Source organism: Nannospalax galili, unplaced genomic scaffold, assembly GCF_000622305.1.
Source record: "Nannospalax galili isolate Female #2095 unplaced genomic scaffold, S.galili_v1.0 scaffold917, whole genome shotgun sequence".
NCBI classification, from domain to species: Eukaryota; Metazoa; Chordata; class Mammalia; order Rodentia; family Spalacidae; genus Nannospalax; species Nannospalax galili.
Genome location: NW_008340972.1, coordinates 463368 through 477813, shown reverse-complemented (window position 1 = coordinate 477813; position 14446 = coordinate 463368). Strand labels below are relative to the sequence as shown.

Sequence of the window (14446 nt, the reverse complement as noted above, 5' to 3'; positions counted from 1 at the left end):
GATAGATGATATATGAGATAGATAGATGATAGATAGATAGATGATATATGACAGCTAGATAGATGATAGATAGATAGATAGATGATATATGAGATAGATAGATGATAGATAGATAGATGATATATGATAGATAGATAGATAGATAGATAGATGATAGATAGATGATATATGACAGATAGATAGATAGATAGATAGATGATAGAGATAGATAGATGATAGATGGATAGATAGATGATAGATAGATGATAGATAGATAGATAGAGATAGATGATAGATAGATGATAGAGATAGATGATAGATAGATGATAAGATAGATAGATGATAGATAGATGAAAGACAGATAGAGATAGATGATAGATAGATGTAGATAGATAGATAGATAGATAGATAGATAGATAGATGGATAGATATAGATGATAGGTAGATTGAAATAGATAGATAATATAGATACATAGATGATAGATATAGATTAAATAAAAAATGGGACATACAAGCTAACAGCCTTGAGGCTTGACTTCTATTCTAGATGTACCTTTAAACTGCAGAGCAAAGGATGCCTTCTTTTCATATTTCATTCATTATTGTATCCATAAGTGTGTGATGTGTGCATGTGGGTACAGTGTGCCAAGACACACATGCGGAGGTCAAAGGACAACTTTGAGGAGTGGGTTCCTCCTTCTGCCATGGATTCCAGCAATCAAACTTAGGTTGTGAGGCTTGTACTGCAAGCGCTTTTACCCCTGAGCCATCTTGCTGGCCCTGGCTTTCTTTTTTAATGACATATACAAGAATGTTCACGATTTTTCAAAAGGTGCAGCCATGTTCCCCTCCAGCTTCTAAGACTTAGTTGTACCTCCACTCGAGGCTGACTACACGGGACTTTGATATCTTTCATGGATTTCTAGGCTCTCAAATACCTTTCCCTACAATGACAAATAGGTGATAGGCAATAAGCAGCTTCACACAAGGACCAAGGCTTTCTCTTCCTCTCCTTCCTCCTCCTCAAGGCAACTGCCAAGATTTACAGCTGGCCTGCCCTGTTTTCCTCTCAGACTTTGATAAAACTGTCCTCAAGCTTTAAAAAAAAAAAACAGAAAATAAAGAACTGTACTATCTATTTTTCAATCACAATCTGCATAAGAATATTTTTAGGAGGCTGAAGAGATGGCTCAGTGGTTAACAGCACTTCCTGGCCTTGAATAGGACCTGAGCTTGGTTCCCAGCACCCATACGGAGCAGCTCACAACTCCAGCTGTCCAGGGATCCAACAACCGTTTCTGACTTCGTGGGCACCTGCATTCATGTGCACATTCTCAAACACAGACAAACACACACACACATAATACACATAATTTAAGATAATTTGTCAAAATCTTTTTTGCTATTGTTGGGGTTTGGTTTTTGGTTTTTTCTTTGTTTGTTTGTTTTTTTTTGTTTTGTTTTGCCTTTTTTGAGACCCTGTAGCCCCAGCTGTCCTGGAACTCACTATATAGACCAGGCTGGCCTTGAACTCACAGAGATCCACCTGCCTCTGCCTCCCGAGTGCTGGGATTAAAGGCCTGCACCACCACGACTGGCTGTGTAAAAATCTTTTTAAAAAAAATAATATTTTTGTGAGGCATGATGGTATACTCCTTTAACCCCAGCACTCAAGAGGCAGAGGCAGGCAGATCTCTTTGAGACTGAGGCTAGCCAGTCCATACAGTGAGTTCCCAGTCAGCTAGGACTATATAGTGAGACAAACAAAAAAGGGCTGGAGAGATGGCTGTGTGGTTAAGAGCACTGGCTGCTCTTGCAGAGGACCCAGGTTCAATTCCCAGCACCCATATGGCGGCTAACAACTGTCTATAACTCCAGTTCCAGGAGATCCAACGCCCTCTTCTAGCCTCTGTGGGCACTGCATGACACGGGTGCACTTACACACATGCAGGCAATACACTCATACACATAAAATAAAAATAATAAATAAACTACAGATAAAAGAAAGAAAAGAGTATTTTTAATGAAGCTATGCTTGGCCTCATATCAAAGCTGAAGGTTCCCTTTGTCTTTTTCTCTAACGTTACTTTTCATCTACCTTATTCTCAGCATTTTATGTTTTATCTACTCAATAAACATTAACTGCAGTGGACCTGTGGCTCAGGAAGAGCACTGATCAAGCACAGAATGTACCAAGGCTGCCTCTGGCCCAGCCTGTGCTTCCTGGACAAGGTAACTGTCAACCACAAGGTTAGCACGCATTATGCATTCATTTCCACCTAATATTTTTTGGTTATTCTTTATCTGTACTGCTACAGGTCATAAGAAATGCCAGGCCCTTGTTCTACTATTGAGGGAAATAGAGAAATAACCAGAAAACTAAATGTCAAAAGATTCAAGCAGCTTAACGGGCCAGAGAAGGGAAGACTGGTCTCGGGTTTGTTAAGGGTTAGCGTTATCCTCCCCAGCTGTACCAGAGCAGTCTTCTGAACCAGCAAAGGCCATCAGGCAGGAGGAGGGAAACAGAAGAGGAGACGGGGGCACACAGGTCCTGGAGCTGTTGGAGATGGGACAGGCAGACAAGGGATGGGCCAAGCTACTTCCCACACTGAGCACATTCCAGTTCTCCAAGACCTCTGGCTCTCTTCAGCTGACACTGTACCCTCAACTCCTCTGGGAATGGAGTTTGCAATAAGCCAGGCAGGCACAGGAATACCAGTTCATCACTCTACTCCAGACCCATCCAAGGGACCATCAAAGACGTCTCCAGGGGCCAGACTGTCAAGGTCTATTTCCTGCTGGTTTAGCAATATGAATCCAAGGCTGAGTGCCACTAGGAGTGGTTGCCGCACCCAGGAATCTGAGCAACGAGGTGCCTTGTCCTGCTCTGCCAAGCTTGCCCTCCATCCCAGTGATTTTCCAGGCTCACGTCCTCAAGCCAATGAGATCTTCCTGCCCAGTTAAACTCACTTGTAAAACTTAAAAACAAAACATGTACCAGCCTCCACCCCTCCAAGGTTCTGGGTTAGTCTTGAAATATGTCTAGAGTATAAAACTTCCAACAGTTGAACCCAAGCCCAGACTAAGATAACCATAGTCTAGTATACATAATTATAGATTCTGAAACCTTTGCTTAGAATACTTCTAGAGCTGGGGTTGTAGCTCAGAGGTAGAGTGCTTGCCAGTATGCATAAGGCCCTGGGTTCGAACAGCCATCTAGAGTGCTAGACAGATCCACCCTTAGTAACCCACTAGACCAAAGCAATTGGGTTATTTAACAGCCACGCTGAATTATGGAGCAAGTTTATACTCACATTAGTGTCCCTCTAAGTCCAACTTCCTGATACTAGTTAAAATTCTAAACCCTGAGCCAGGCGTGGTGGCCCTCACCTTTAATCCCAGCACTGAGGAGGCAGAGACAAGAAGGAACTCTGTGAAGATGTGTGAAGCAGGGGAAAGTAGACGGCTCATCTTCAAAACAAAGAGGACTCTGGAGTCCAGGCAAGCGGCCCTAGGAGATGTAATCAACACAGCTCCTTAAAGGAATGAGAAAAGGCCTAGCCAGTAAACTGGGGCGTCTGCTGCACAAATTACTGACAGCCCAAGTTTGAACCTGGAACTCCCACGATACCAAGTTATCTTCTGACCTCCACAAGCACACCTAGACATAAGCACTCACACACACACCTCATACATATATCCAAGAATAAGCAAATAAAAGCATTGTGAAAAGAACGAGAGAGATGAACAAGATGACCACTTGCTGGGTCCCATTAGAAAATCATACCCTCATTTAAGCATGACCTCATCATCATGGGGGGGGGAGCTACCTGTGAGAGAGCAGAAAATATTATAAATGATAAATAAACAAAAAGACAGAAAGGAAACTGTCCAAAGCAAAGGTCCAGGCTAGGGGTGCAGCTCAGCCACAGATGCTTTTGGCTTGGCATGTGCAAGGACCTTGGGGTCAGTGGTCAGCACAAAAAAAAACAAGATGACTGTTTCATAAAACTCATCATTTTTACTCCCCACATTATCAATGTTGCCTCCGTACATGTTATACAGATGTGCAAGTGTTAACACATACCTAAACAGAGAATGTACAAATTTAAATTAACAAATACATAACTTACAATATGAACTCTATAACGAATCCTTTGTATAAATGCAGAAAGGCCTTTAAGGGGAAAAAAGGTATTTATCCTCCCCCGCCCCCCTTCCTTTGAGAAATTTGGTTTTTGTGGGGTTTTTTGAGACAGAGTCTCCCTGTAGCCCTGGCTGGTCTAGAATGGTCTATGTAGCCCAAGCTAGCCTCAGTCTCAGAGATTACCCTGTCTCTGCCTTCCCAGTGCTGGCACTAAAGGCATGCACCACCACACCCAGTCTTGAATCTTTATTTATTTATTTTTTTTTTTTTCTATGAGTTCAGGGCCAGCCTGGTCTACATAGTGAGTTCCAGGACAGGCCAGCGCTATAGGAAGACCTGTCTCAAAGAAACCAAAAATAAATAATTAAATAAATAGAATAAAATAATAAAGCTTAGAGATAGCCCAGGTGAATCTCAAACGGTATATTATAGCTGAGAATTGGCTTTGAGTTGGTGCGTTGATGCGGTGCTGGGGATAGAACCCAGGGCTTCATGAATGCTGGGCAAGCATTCAGAAACTGAGCTGTATCCTCTACTCCTATACCACCCCTCAGATCTCATTCTTTAAATATGCAGATCTTTAAAGGAGTCAGGCATAAACCACATGAATTAGCAGATAAGCTCTAGGGTTGGGGGCCAGTCTGAAGATGTTAATTACCTTTCCAGCTCCTGCAATCACAGACAAAACCTACAAGAGCTCACTTACGTATAAATACTGAAACAAATCTGTTGTAAGCAGAGAGCTTATCTTGAATTCACCTTCCCACTGGAGGTACTCAAGCACTGTCCCCAGTACAGGGAGCCTGGAGAGTGTGTGTGTGTGTGTGTGTGTGTGTAACTGATGAGTCAAGTTTGAGCCCCTCTCTGAATTCTGCCAAGATGTGAGGTCATAGGACACACTGTACCAAGGATCACAATTGACAGTTTGTGAAGGGGCAGAGCCAAGCAGCGTGCACATGCCTCAGGGTGGTGGTGGACTAGTAGATGAGGGTCCAGGATGGAAAATGAGTCCAGATTGGATTTGCAAGACTGGCCATCAAGTTCTCTGACCAGATTCTTATAGGGTTCTGCCCCCACTAGTCCCCTGGGAGGCATGAGATCATTTAATAGATAAAAACCAAGCAATTCAAATTCAAAAGAAATGCAATATTTAACTGCAAAATAGTCAATTTAAAGAGGAAAATCCCTTGTCTATTCTGGTAAGCCAGAGTGATGGGTTATTAAACTGACACAATCAGAAAAAAAATGTCCAGGCATCTACTCATAAATTGATTCTTTTCCAATAAAAACTTATGATTCATGAAGTAAAACAAGCAATTAACCACTAGGTAAATTTTTATATGCTGACGGCTAAAAAAAAAACAAAAACAAAAAACCTTGAATTGACTTTTTCCCTCCGACTGTAATTTAAAATACACGTCAAGTCTGTGGAAACCCACACAGTGAAAATTCTCCCCAACCCCCAATCTCAATCAGAAATGGATTTCCTCAATTCAGTACTTTTGACAACCTCCTTAAAGGGACTTACCTTAAAAGTCTCGGCCACCTCTTTCGGTCCCAAAGGGCATCCATTGCTACAGTCCTTAAAAAAAAAACAGAAAGAAATTTAAACCTCCACTAAGCAAAGCCATCGGGCCATCCCGGGACTTTGGGTCATCAACCCGGCTCACCAGGCTCACCATCGCAGACAGAGAGAGATACCCCGGCGCCCTACACCGGCCCCAACCAGAGACTGCCCTGCCTCCCCACCCAAGCCTGGTCTCTGCTAGCTCAGGGAGGGGCTCTTTAAATTCCAGGTCAGCCCAGGAGCCAAGGTGCAGCCGCAAAGAAACAAGAAGGCAATTGTCTCCCGAAAGTCCCCGAAAGTCCGAGTAAATGGTCTAGACCCAGGGTTTAAGCCATTTATAGAAAATCCCGCGGGCGCGCGCAGCCGCGTGGTCCTGTCAATCACGGACGCACAATGGGCAGGCGAGGCTGCGCGGGGGCCAGACCAGCTCCAACCATTTTCTCCACCCACAGGGTCCCCAGGCGGCCCCCAGCCTCCCTCTTCAGGACAGAGACCCTGAGGTACTGTAGCAGTTTAATAAGAGACGCTCTGGGGACGCGGAGTTGACTAGGGAAAGGCGCAGAGGTTTAGGGAGAGCTGGAGCGGTTTGCTGAGCAGCTGTGCGGGGAGGGGAGAGAGGCCACCAGGCCGCGCAGCCCTCGCCCACCTCCTCCTCCAAGCTCCCCGCGGCCGACGACCCCTGCGTGCCCAGCGGTGACCCCGGCATCCCCGGTGGCGACCCCAGCGATCCCCAAATCCCTGCCGGTCGTGACCCCCCGTCGCCGGTAATGGCCTCTGAACGCCCCCTTCCCCAAGTCCTCAGTGATGACCAGTCCCCAGTCCCCGACTGTGACCCCAGCATCCTCTATTGAGGTCCTGGTGACCACCCCTGGCGTCCCCAGTGGAGACCATCGCCAACGCGGTGACGACCCCTGAGTTTCCCCCACCCCCGAACCCCCGGTAGTGAACCCTGCAGTGACCCCCCTCCCCAGTCCCAGGAACGATCCCCAAGCTCCCTCCAACCAGCATCCCGGTGGTGCCCCCTGAGGTGACCCCCCCAACCCCGGGTGACGACCTCCAATCCTCAGTGTTGACTCCCCAATCCTAGGTGACAATCCTCCAATTCTCAGTGAAGACCCCCCCAATCCCGGATGGCAACTCCCCAGGCCTCAGTGTCGACCCCCCAATTTTAGTGGTGAGCCCCAATCCTGTTTGGTGACCCCCCAATCCCCGGTGGAGACCCCAATCCCGGTGGAGACCCCCAATCCCGGTGGCCCCTCGCAGCTCTCCGCAGAGGTGCCCCTACGGGATGCTGATGGGACCCGCGGGGACCGTGATCTGGGCGTGGGAAGCCGGGGACCCGGGTGCCCCGACCCGCGCTAACCCCGCTCAGTCAGCACGCGGCGTACCTGGCGGGCCCGGGCGGAGCTGGGCGCGCAGGCCATGGCAAGGCTGCGGGGAAGCAGGGCTGCGCGGTGCGGCGACAAGTAGCTGGCGGGGCGGGCGCCAGGAACCTGGGGCTGGAGCATTGGCGGGCGGGCTCGGGAGGCGGGGCGGGGGCCTGCAGCCGGCTCAGGGAGAGACGCAGCCTCTGCAGCATCCTCCGTACCCGAAGCCAGAGCGCGCAGTGGGCGGGCACCCAGGCAGCCTCAGACCTGGGGACTCAGCCGAGCTGCCCGGCAATGCCTGGGACCCCGCTGCGGCAGCACCCACAGCACAGCATCCACGGCACAGCATCCACAGCACAGCACCCACAGCACAGCACCCACAGCACAGAATCCACAGCACAGAATCCACAGCACAGCCGCACCAAAGGCAGGTCGTGCCCCGCAGGGCTGCAGCAGGGGTCTGGCTGTCACCGACCAGCAGCACAGTTGCAAACGTCAGGGGGTGAATCCGGTTTTTACTTGGCTGTGCGTCACCCCGCAGGCAGCCTGAGAAGGGCTGTGCTATTTCCACGCAAACGTCTTCCCGCAGCAAGGTGTAGAAGCCAAACAGAACGTCCCTGCCTGGTGTGCTGGCCTCACACCTGTAACCCGAGCCCTTGAGAGGCCGAGACAGGAGGATTGGAGGTCAGCCTAAACTAGTGAGACCCAGTCTCCAAAAAATAGAGTTCCCAGGTACTCATTCTATCACGATGGTTTTCTGAGGATGGGAAAGAGGCCTTGGACACACTACTCTGTTTAAGCCGGTACCAACGGCCTGAAGCATTTCTTTAAAAATTTATATTGAGATGTGCTTCTGCATCTTTACAGGGGTCCCTTACCGACCCCAGGGTTTCTTACTAAATGTCGGCCTGCAGTGAGGCTCCATCATTTAGTTAATAGCAAGTGGTGACTGGGCTGACTTGATCTTGAATGCTGAATGGCCCATCTGATTTCCAACGCTTGCTGTTCTTCCCCCCACATCAGCTTTGCACCCCTCCCACTGTTTCTATGGCAACACTGGAAAGGGAAGTATTACAATCATCCTTAAAAGTGTAAGAAGAGAGATACCCTGTTGTTGAGGGAAAGCTCTTCCTCCTGTTTGAAAAAAATGGGGTCTGTGCCAGGTGTAGTGGCACACCCTTTAATCCCAGGAGGCAGAGGCAGGCGGATCTCTGTGAGTTCAAGGCCAGCCTGGTCTACATAGTGAGTTCCAGGACAGCTGGGGCTGCAGGGAGACCCTGTCTCAAAAGGTGAAAAAAAAAGGGGGGGGGTCTGAGTTTTGCCTCTGGCACTCCAAAGATTAGAACAGTTCATACTTCCTTCTCCTCTCTTAAAAATTAATCCAGCTGGGCCTATCAATCACCTGGCCAGGAGACCAGGAGGAAGCAGAATGATCCTGTCCCCCTTAATGAGATAAAGCTACATCCCTCCCAGAAACAGCACCCTACGACTGCAGTTACAGGCTGCTAAGCTTGCTTGGTTTTTGAATTCTCAATCAAAAGGTGGAACTTTCCCTTTTTCTTTCTTTTTCCAGCCCCACCTCCACACCCAAACCAAGAGTATGGCTTTCTCTTTCCCTGTCTCCCTCCTCCCAGCACCTACTGGGATTTACAGCTTGCCTGCCCTGTTGTTTTTCTCTAAAACTAGTAAAATCGTACTCCAGGTTCCTTCTGAATCTATTTCTGTTTGTTTGGACCCGGGGAGGGAGTGCTGTTTGGATGGGATTTTTGTTTGTTTGTTCTGAGACAGGTTCTCATTATTGTAGTAGCCCCAGCAGGAAGGCCTGGAACTCCCTCTGTAGACCAGGTCTTGAACTCATAAAGCTCTGCCTGCCTCTGCCTCCTGAGTGCTGGGATTAAACGTTCAGGCCACCACACCAGGGCAGAGTCTATTTTTAAATTCTTTTATCAATGAGAGTAAGAACCGATCAAAGGGAGTCTCACTTTGCCCAGAACACTATAGGCAGAAGCACTCAAATTTTACCAGCTTAAGATGTTCCCTTCCTCCTCTCCTCCCTCCCCAACTTCTAGCCCTCCCCCTCTCCCTCCCTCCTTTTTCTTAGGAAAACACTGGGTGGGGTCCCAAGCTCCAAAAACATAGCAGTTCAGAAGGGTACAGTGGCTATACATGGTAATACTTCATGGACACCCTGAATCACAAAATAAATTAAGGGGTTTTTTTTTTGGTTTTTTTGAGACAGGGTCTCCCTGTAGCCCCAGCTGTCCTGGAACTCACTATGTAAACCAGGCTGGCCTTGAACTCACAGAAATAAGGTTTTTTATGCATGAAAAGTAAATCTTAGGTCATCCAACCAAGGCTTAAGAATAAGAATTCCTAAGGACCCCATAAAGATGCTCCAATACTGTGTCTCAATATAAAAAAGAAAACAAGGGGCAGGAGAGATGCTCAGTGGCTAAGAGCACTGGCTTCTCTTGCAGAGGATGGGTTCGGTTCCCAACACCACATGGCGGCTAACAACCTTCTGAAACTCCAGTTCCAGGGGATCTGGCACCTCTTCTGGCCTCTTCATGCATTGCACAACACAGGTCCACTTACATCCAGAAAAAAAAACACTCATACACATTAAACTTAAAAAATTTTAAAACCTCTTACGCCTTTAATCCCAGCACTTGGGAGGCAGAGGCAGGCAGATCTCCATGAGTTCAAGGCCAGCCTGGTCTAAATAGTGAGTTCCAGGTCAGCTGGGGCTACAGGGAGAAAGACAAAAAAAAAAAATTAAAGTCTCTCACATTTTGCTGGGCACGCCTTTAATCCCAGCACCTGAGAGGCAGAGGCAGGTGGATCTCTGTGAAACCAAGGCCAGCCTGGTCTACATAGGGAGTTCCAGGTGGGCTGGGACTGCAGGCTGCAAGGAGACCTTGTCTCAAAGGACCAAGAAGGAGAAGTGTCTGCATTGAAGGAGCAGCAGACTGAAGATAAACACCACAAAGACATACCGAATAGACATTTCTCCTATTCGGGGTTTTCCGTGTCTTTTAATCTGTTTTTAACTTCTCTTTCAAAAAAACCATTATGTATGCATGCATTTCTGTGTGCATGTTTGCATATGCATGCACCATGGTACACATAGAAGTCAGAGGTGGCTCAGCAGGTAAGGCCATTTGTCTCCTTCCACTATAGACTTTGGAGGCCAAATTCAGATCAGCCTTGTGCAGTGAGCATCTTTACCCATCCTCAAGGCACTCCTGCCACCCCCCACCTTTTTTTTTTTAAACCAGGTCTCCTGTATCTCAAACATACTATGTAGCTAAGATGCCATGTGCTAGCACACCTGGTTTAATGCCGTGCTGAGGACCAAACAGATGGCTTTGTGCAAAGCACTTTACAAACCAAGCTACATCCCTGGGACAAACATTTCTCAAAAGATGACACATAAACAGACAACAAGAATATGAATATCACTGATAATCATAAACTACATGTTCAAAGCCACAACATGATATCACCTCATCCCAATAAGAATGAGCCGTGCTGACTGAGAACTGCACACACAAGCAAAACCAGTCCCGGCTGCTTGCTTGATATCTAACACACACACACACGCACACACACGCACACACACGCACACACACACACGTTATATTGTGGCAGTGTGAGATGGCACATTGTGGTGATGCCTGAACTCTCGGCATCCATTTTAACCAAGAATGGAACCAGAGCTGCTCTGAGAATCTGTTCCTTCAGCTGCCTCCCAGAACTGTGCTCTCAAAGGCCCTTGCTATTGTTTATTGAAATTGTACATTCAACCTGAAATGAAGAAGGGAAAAAAAAAGGTCGTCTGCAAAAGCAGCCAGTGCTTCCAACCACTGAGCCATCTCTCCAGCCCCATGTGTTGAACTTTTTATGTTGGTGCTGGAAACTCATGAAACACAGCAGAACAAGGGGTAGACAGAAAACTAGTGCATCCCTCAACTCTCACCCGTGAAGCTTCCTTATACCACAGAGTGCAATACACACAGAAGGCCACAACTGGCCAAGTTTTAAAGAATAAGAGACTGTAGACTGTGTGTCCCTGGATAGAACCCATATATTGAACCTTACCCACCCATGACTCAAAACCATTGTGGAAGAAAGATAGTAAGAGCCAGGGTTGGTTCATGAACACAGGGAAGCAGAGGCTTACAGGACACCGTAAGGTTGTACATGTAAACTTGTGGCAATGGTGGCATCAAGCACAGGACCCATGCCAACTCTATTAAACAAGGGCTGGAAGGGGAGGACAGAAATAGGTGGCAGGCTGACCCTAGACTGAGAACTATTGGAGACTGATTGCTGTTGGGGGAGGGAGACTATGACATATAAGATCACTGAATGGGCTGAACAGACTCCAGTGGACATGTTTACATTGAAGGACATTCGGGTACAAATGCCTGAATGAATAGGACTTAACATGTATGGCAGGGAGGACAGAAATAGGTGGCAGGCTGACCCTAGACTGAGAACTATTGGAGAGTGTTTGCTGCTGGGGGAGGGAGACTATGACATATAAGATCACTGGATGGGCTGAACAGACTCCAGTGGACATGTTTACATTGAAGGACATTTGGGTACAAATGCCTGAATGAATAGGACTTAACATGTATGGCAGAACACGTGAGGGTTGGTGGGAGGATGGGGGAGGCAGGGATGGGGGAGGGGAGGTCTAAATTTGATTAAGAACTGTTGTATGAAATTACAAAGGCTCAATAAAAATCTGTAATAAAAAATAAATAACAAATATTTTTAAATATAAAAATGATTTCTCTTCCTGTGCATTTTTCTTTTAAAAATCTCAAAGTCCAGGTTGTCCATTTTGAAACTGTGTTTCATCAGTTATCCAGTCCTAATTCATCTGTTTCATGCTCATTTAAATTCTTTTTTTATTTTATTTTATTATTTTTATTTTTTGTGTAAGAGTGTATCAACTGCATGTATGTAAGTGCATCTGTGTCATGCAGTGCCTGGGGAAGTCAGAAGAGGGCATCGGATTCCCTTGGAAATGGGGTTTCAGACTGATTGTCAGCCACCATGTAGGTGCTGGGAATGGAACCTGGGTCCTCTGCAAGAGCAGTCAGTGCTTTTAACCCCTGAGCCATCTCTCCAGTCCCACTGCCTGCTATTTTCATGGCTGTGTCCACAGGCCAAGACTTCCCAATCAGTAGCAAGAGCCCATCTCTCACGAACACAGAAGAATCCACCTAAGCCATGAATGATGTATTGACCATGGCAAAGCACAGGACTAAGGGCTCGGTGAGCATCCCACCATCCTACAGTGCACCTTCAGCCATCCAGACAGGACGTGTTAACTGCCTTAGAAAGTGCCCATTCACCCCACAAACAAGGCTACACTGGTAAGAAGTGCCACCAGAGCGAGAGGAGCCACTGGTAAGGGATGGCAATGGACTCAGAAAAGCCTGGCAATACTTTCCAGGGGGCCTGTTTCCCCCAGGCAGAGAACTGGAGGTTTAAATGTCTGCTGAAGAAAGACGGGGTGAAGACCACTGGCACTCGTGGTCTGTTCTTCCTGAGTGTAGACGCAGCGTGATCAGCTGCATCAGGCTCCGGCTGCCAAAACTTCCCCACCATGAGGAACACGGCCCTCAAACTGTGAGTGAAAATAAAGCCTTTTCCCCTTAAGTTGCCTGGTTTTTTGTCGATGTCTTTTTGAGACAGGCTCTCACTATATAGAAGAGGCTACTCTTTTTTTGTTTCTTTGTTTGTTTGTTTGTTTGTTTGAGACAGGGTCTCCTTGTAACCACAGCTGTCCTAGAACTCGCTATGCAGACCAGGTTTTCCTAGAACTCACAGAGATCTGCCTGCCTCTGCCCCCCCCCCCCCAGCCACTACACCTGGCTAAGTTTTTTAAAAAGAAAACATTAGGCTAAAGACATGGCTCAGTGGGTAAGAACACTTGTTCTTCCAAAGGACCCAGGTTTGATTCCCAGCACCCACATTGGGCAGCTAACAACCACTGGTTAACTCCAGTTCCAGGACATCTGGTACCCTCTTCTGGCTTCCACACACATTGTATACATGGGTGCACTCACATATATTCAAAATACTCATACACATAAAATAAAAATAATAAAAGAAAAAATGTAATTATGAGTGTGTGTCTGTGTTTGGGTGCACGCACATGAGTACAGTGCCCTCGGAGGCCAGAAGAGGGTGTCAGGAGTTAAAAGGAGCTGTGAACCACCTGATGTAGATTCTGGGAACCAAACTCAGGTCTTCTGGAAGACCAGTGCATGTTTTTAATCACTGAGCCATCTTTCCAGCCACGTTAAGATGCCTTTGTGAGGGTACTTGTTTAATGAGACTGTTCCCCATAGGTTCCAAGTATTTGGACATTTTGTCCCCAGTTGATGGTGCTGTTTTGGGAGATGTTAGAAGATGTGGCCATGCTAGAGGAAGCACGTCACTGGGGGTGTGTGTAGAGAGTTCTTAAGCCTCGCCACCAGATCCCAGTTCTTCTCTGTTTCCGGTGCCTGCCTGAAATTGTGATTGCTCAGTTTTCCGCCACACCTCCCTGCCATGATGGACTCTTGCCCCTCTGGAACTGTAAGCTCAAATAAACTTTCTTCTATAAGTTGCTCTGGCAGTTTTTTTTTTTTTTGTCACAACAACAGAAAAGTGACTAATACTGTATTTTATCATAGCCACAGGATATGCATGTTCTCACGCCTAAAAGGATTCAAGAAAAGCAGACCTCCTAATACGGACAGTGAGCAGTGGTTATCAGAGACCTCTGCGAATACTAAGTGGAGAAAAAACAGGGAAATATATTGATTGAGGTCCTGGAAGTCAAAACCAGGGCATGGCACATGCTAGGCTGGCACTGTAACACAGAGCTGTCTGTCCACTACACAGAGGGAGGAGTGCTGATCAAGGGATGCTAAGTTACCCAGAAGTTAGATAGGAGCAAGAACTTGTGATAAGCTGTCACGCACTAGGGTATCTATTGGTAGCATGCTGGAAGGATTGGAGGGGCTTCACAATAACAATGGCAGATGCTTAAGAAAACAAATGGGGGAGCTGAAGAGATGGCTCAGTGGTTAAGGGCACTGGCTACTCTTGCAGAGGACCCGGGTTCTATTCCCAGCACCCAGAAGGCCGCTAACAACCATCCATAACTCCAGTTCCAGGGGATGCTCTCTTTTGACCTCCGAAGGCATTACATGACATGGGTACAATTACACACATGCAGGCATACAGTCATACACATTTTAAAAAATGAAAATAAAAATTAAAAAAAAAGAAAACAAATGGGCTCAGCCTGACGGTAATCATGTAAGACACAAACTACAGAAACTTCACATGAAGCCTCATTAACACATGCACTTTGTA

General features: G+C 47.0%; 1 protein-coding gene across 14 annotated transcripts in view; it reads right to left on the bottom strand.

The window, feature by feature from the left end:
* Positions 1–14446, bottom strand: part of Bcat1 (branched chain amino acid transaminase 1) — a 126844-nt gene that overhangs the window by 88309 nt on the left and 24089 nt on the right. For 2 of the 14 annotated variants that reach the window (XM_029564957.1, XM_029564959.1), the window contains exons 1-4: positions 7082–7295; positions 5655–5708; positions 3767–3809; positions 3370–3515 (exon numbers count right to left, since the gene is read on the bottom strand). In XM_029564957.1, coding sequence (XP_029420817.1) covers positions 3370–3515; positions 3767–3809; positions 5655–5708; positions 7082–7201 — 363 coding nt within the window. In that variant the 5' untranslated portion in view covers positions 7202–7295. Of the gene's footprint in view, positions 1–3369; positions 3516–3766; positions 3810–5654; positions 5709–5796; positions 5970–7081; positions 7319–14446 lie in introns of those variants that run through there. The other 12 variants (XM_029564967.1, XM_029564960.1, XM_029564958.1 and 9 more) reach the window with 12 other exon arrangements.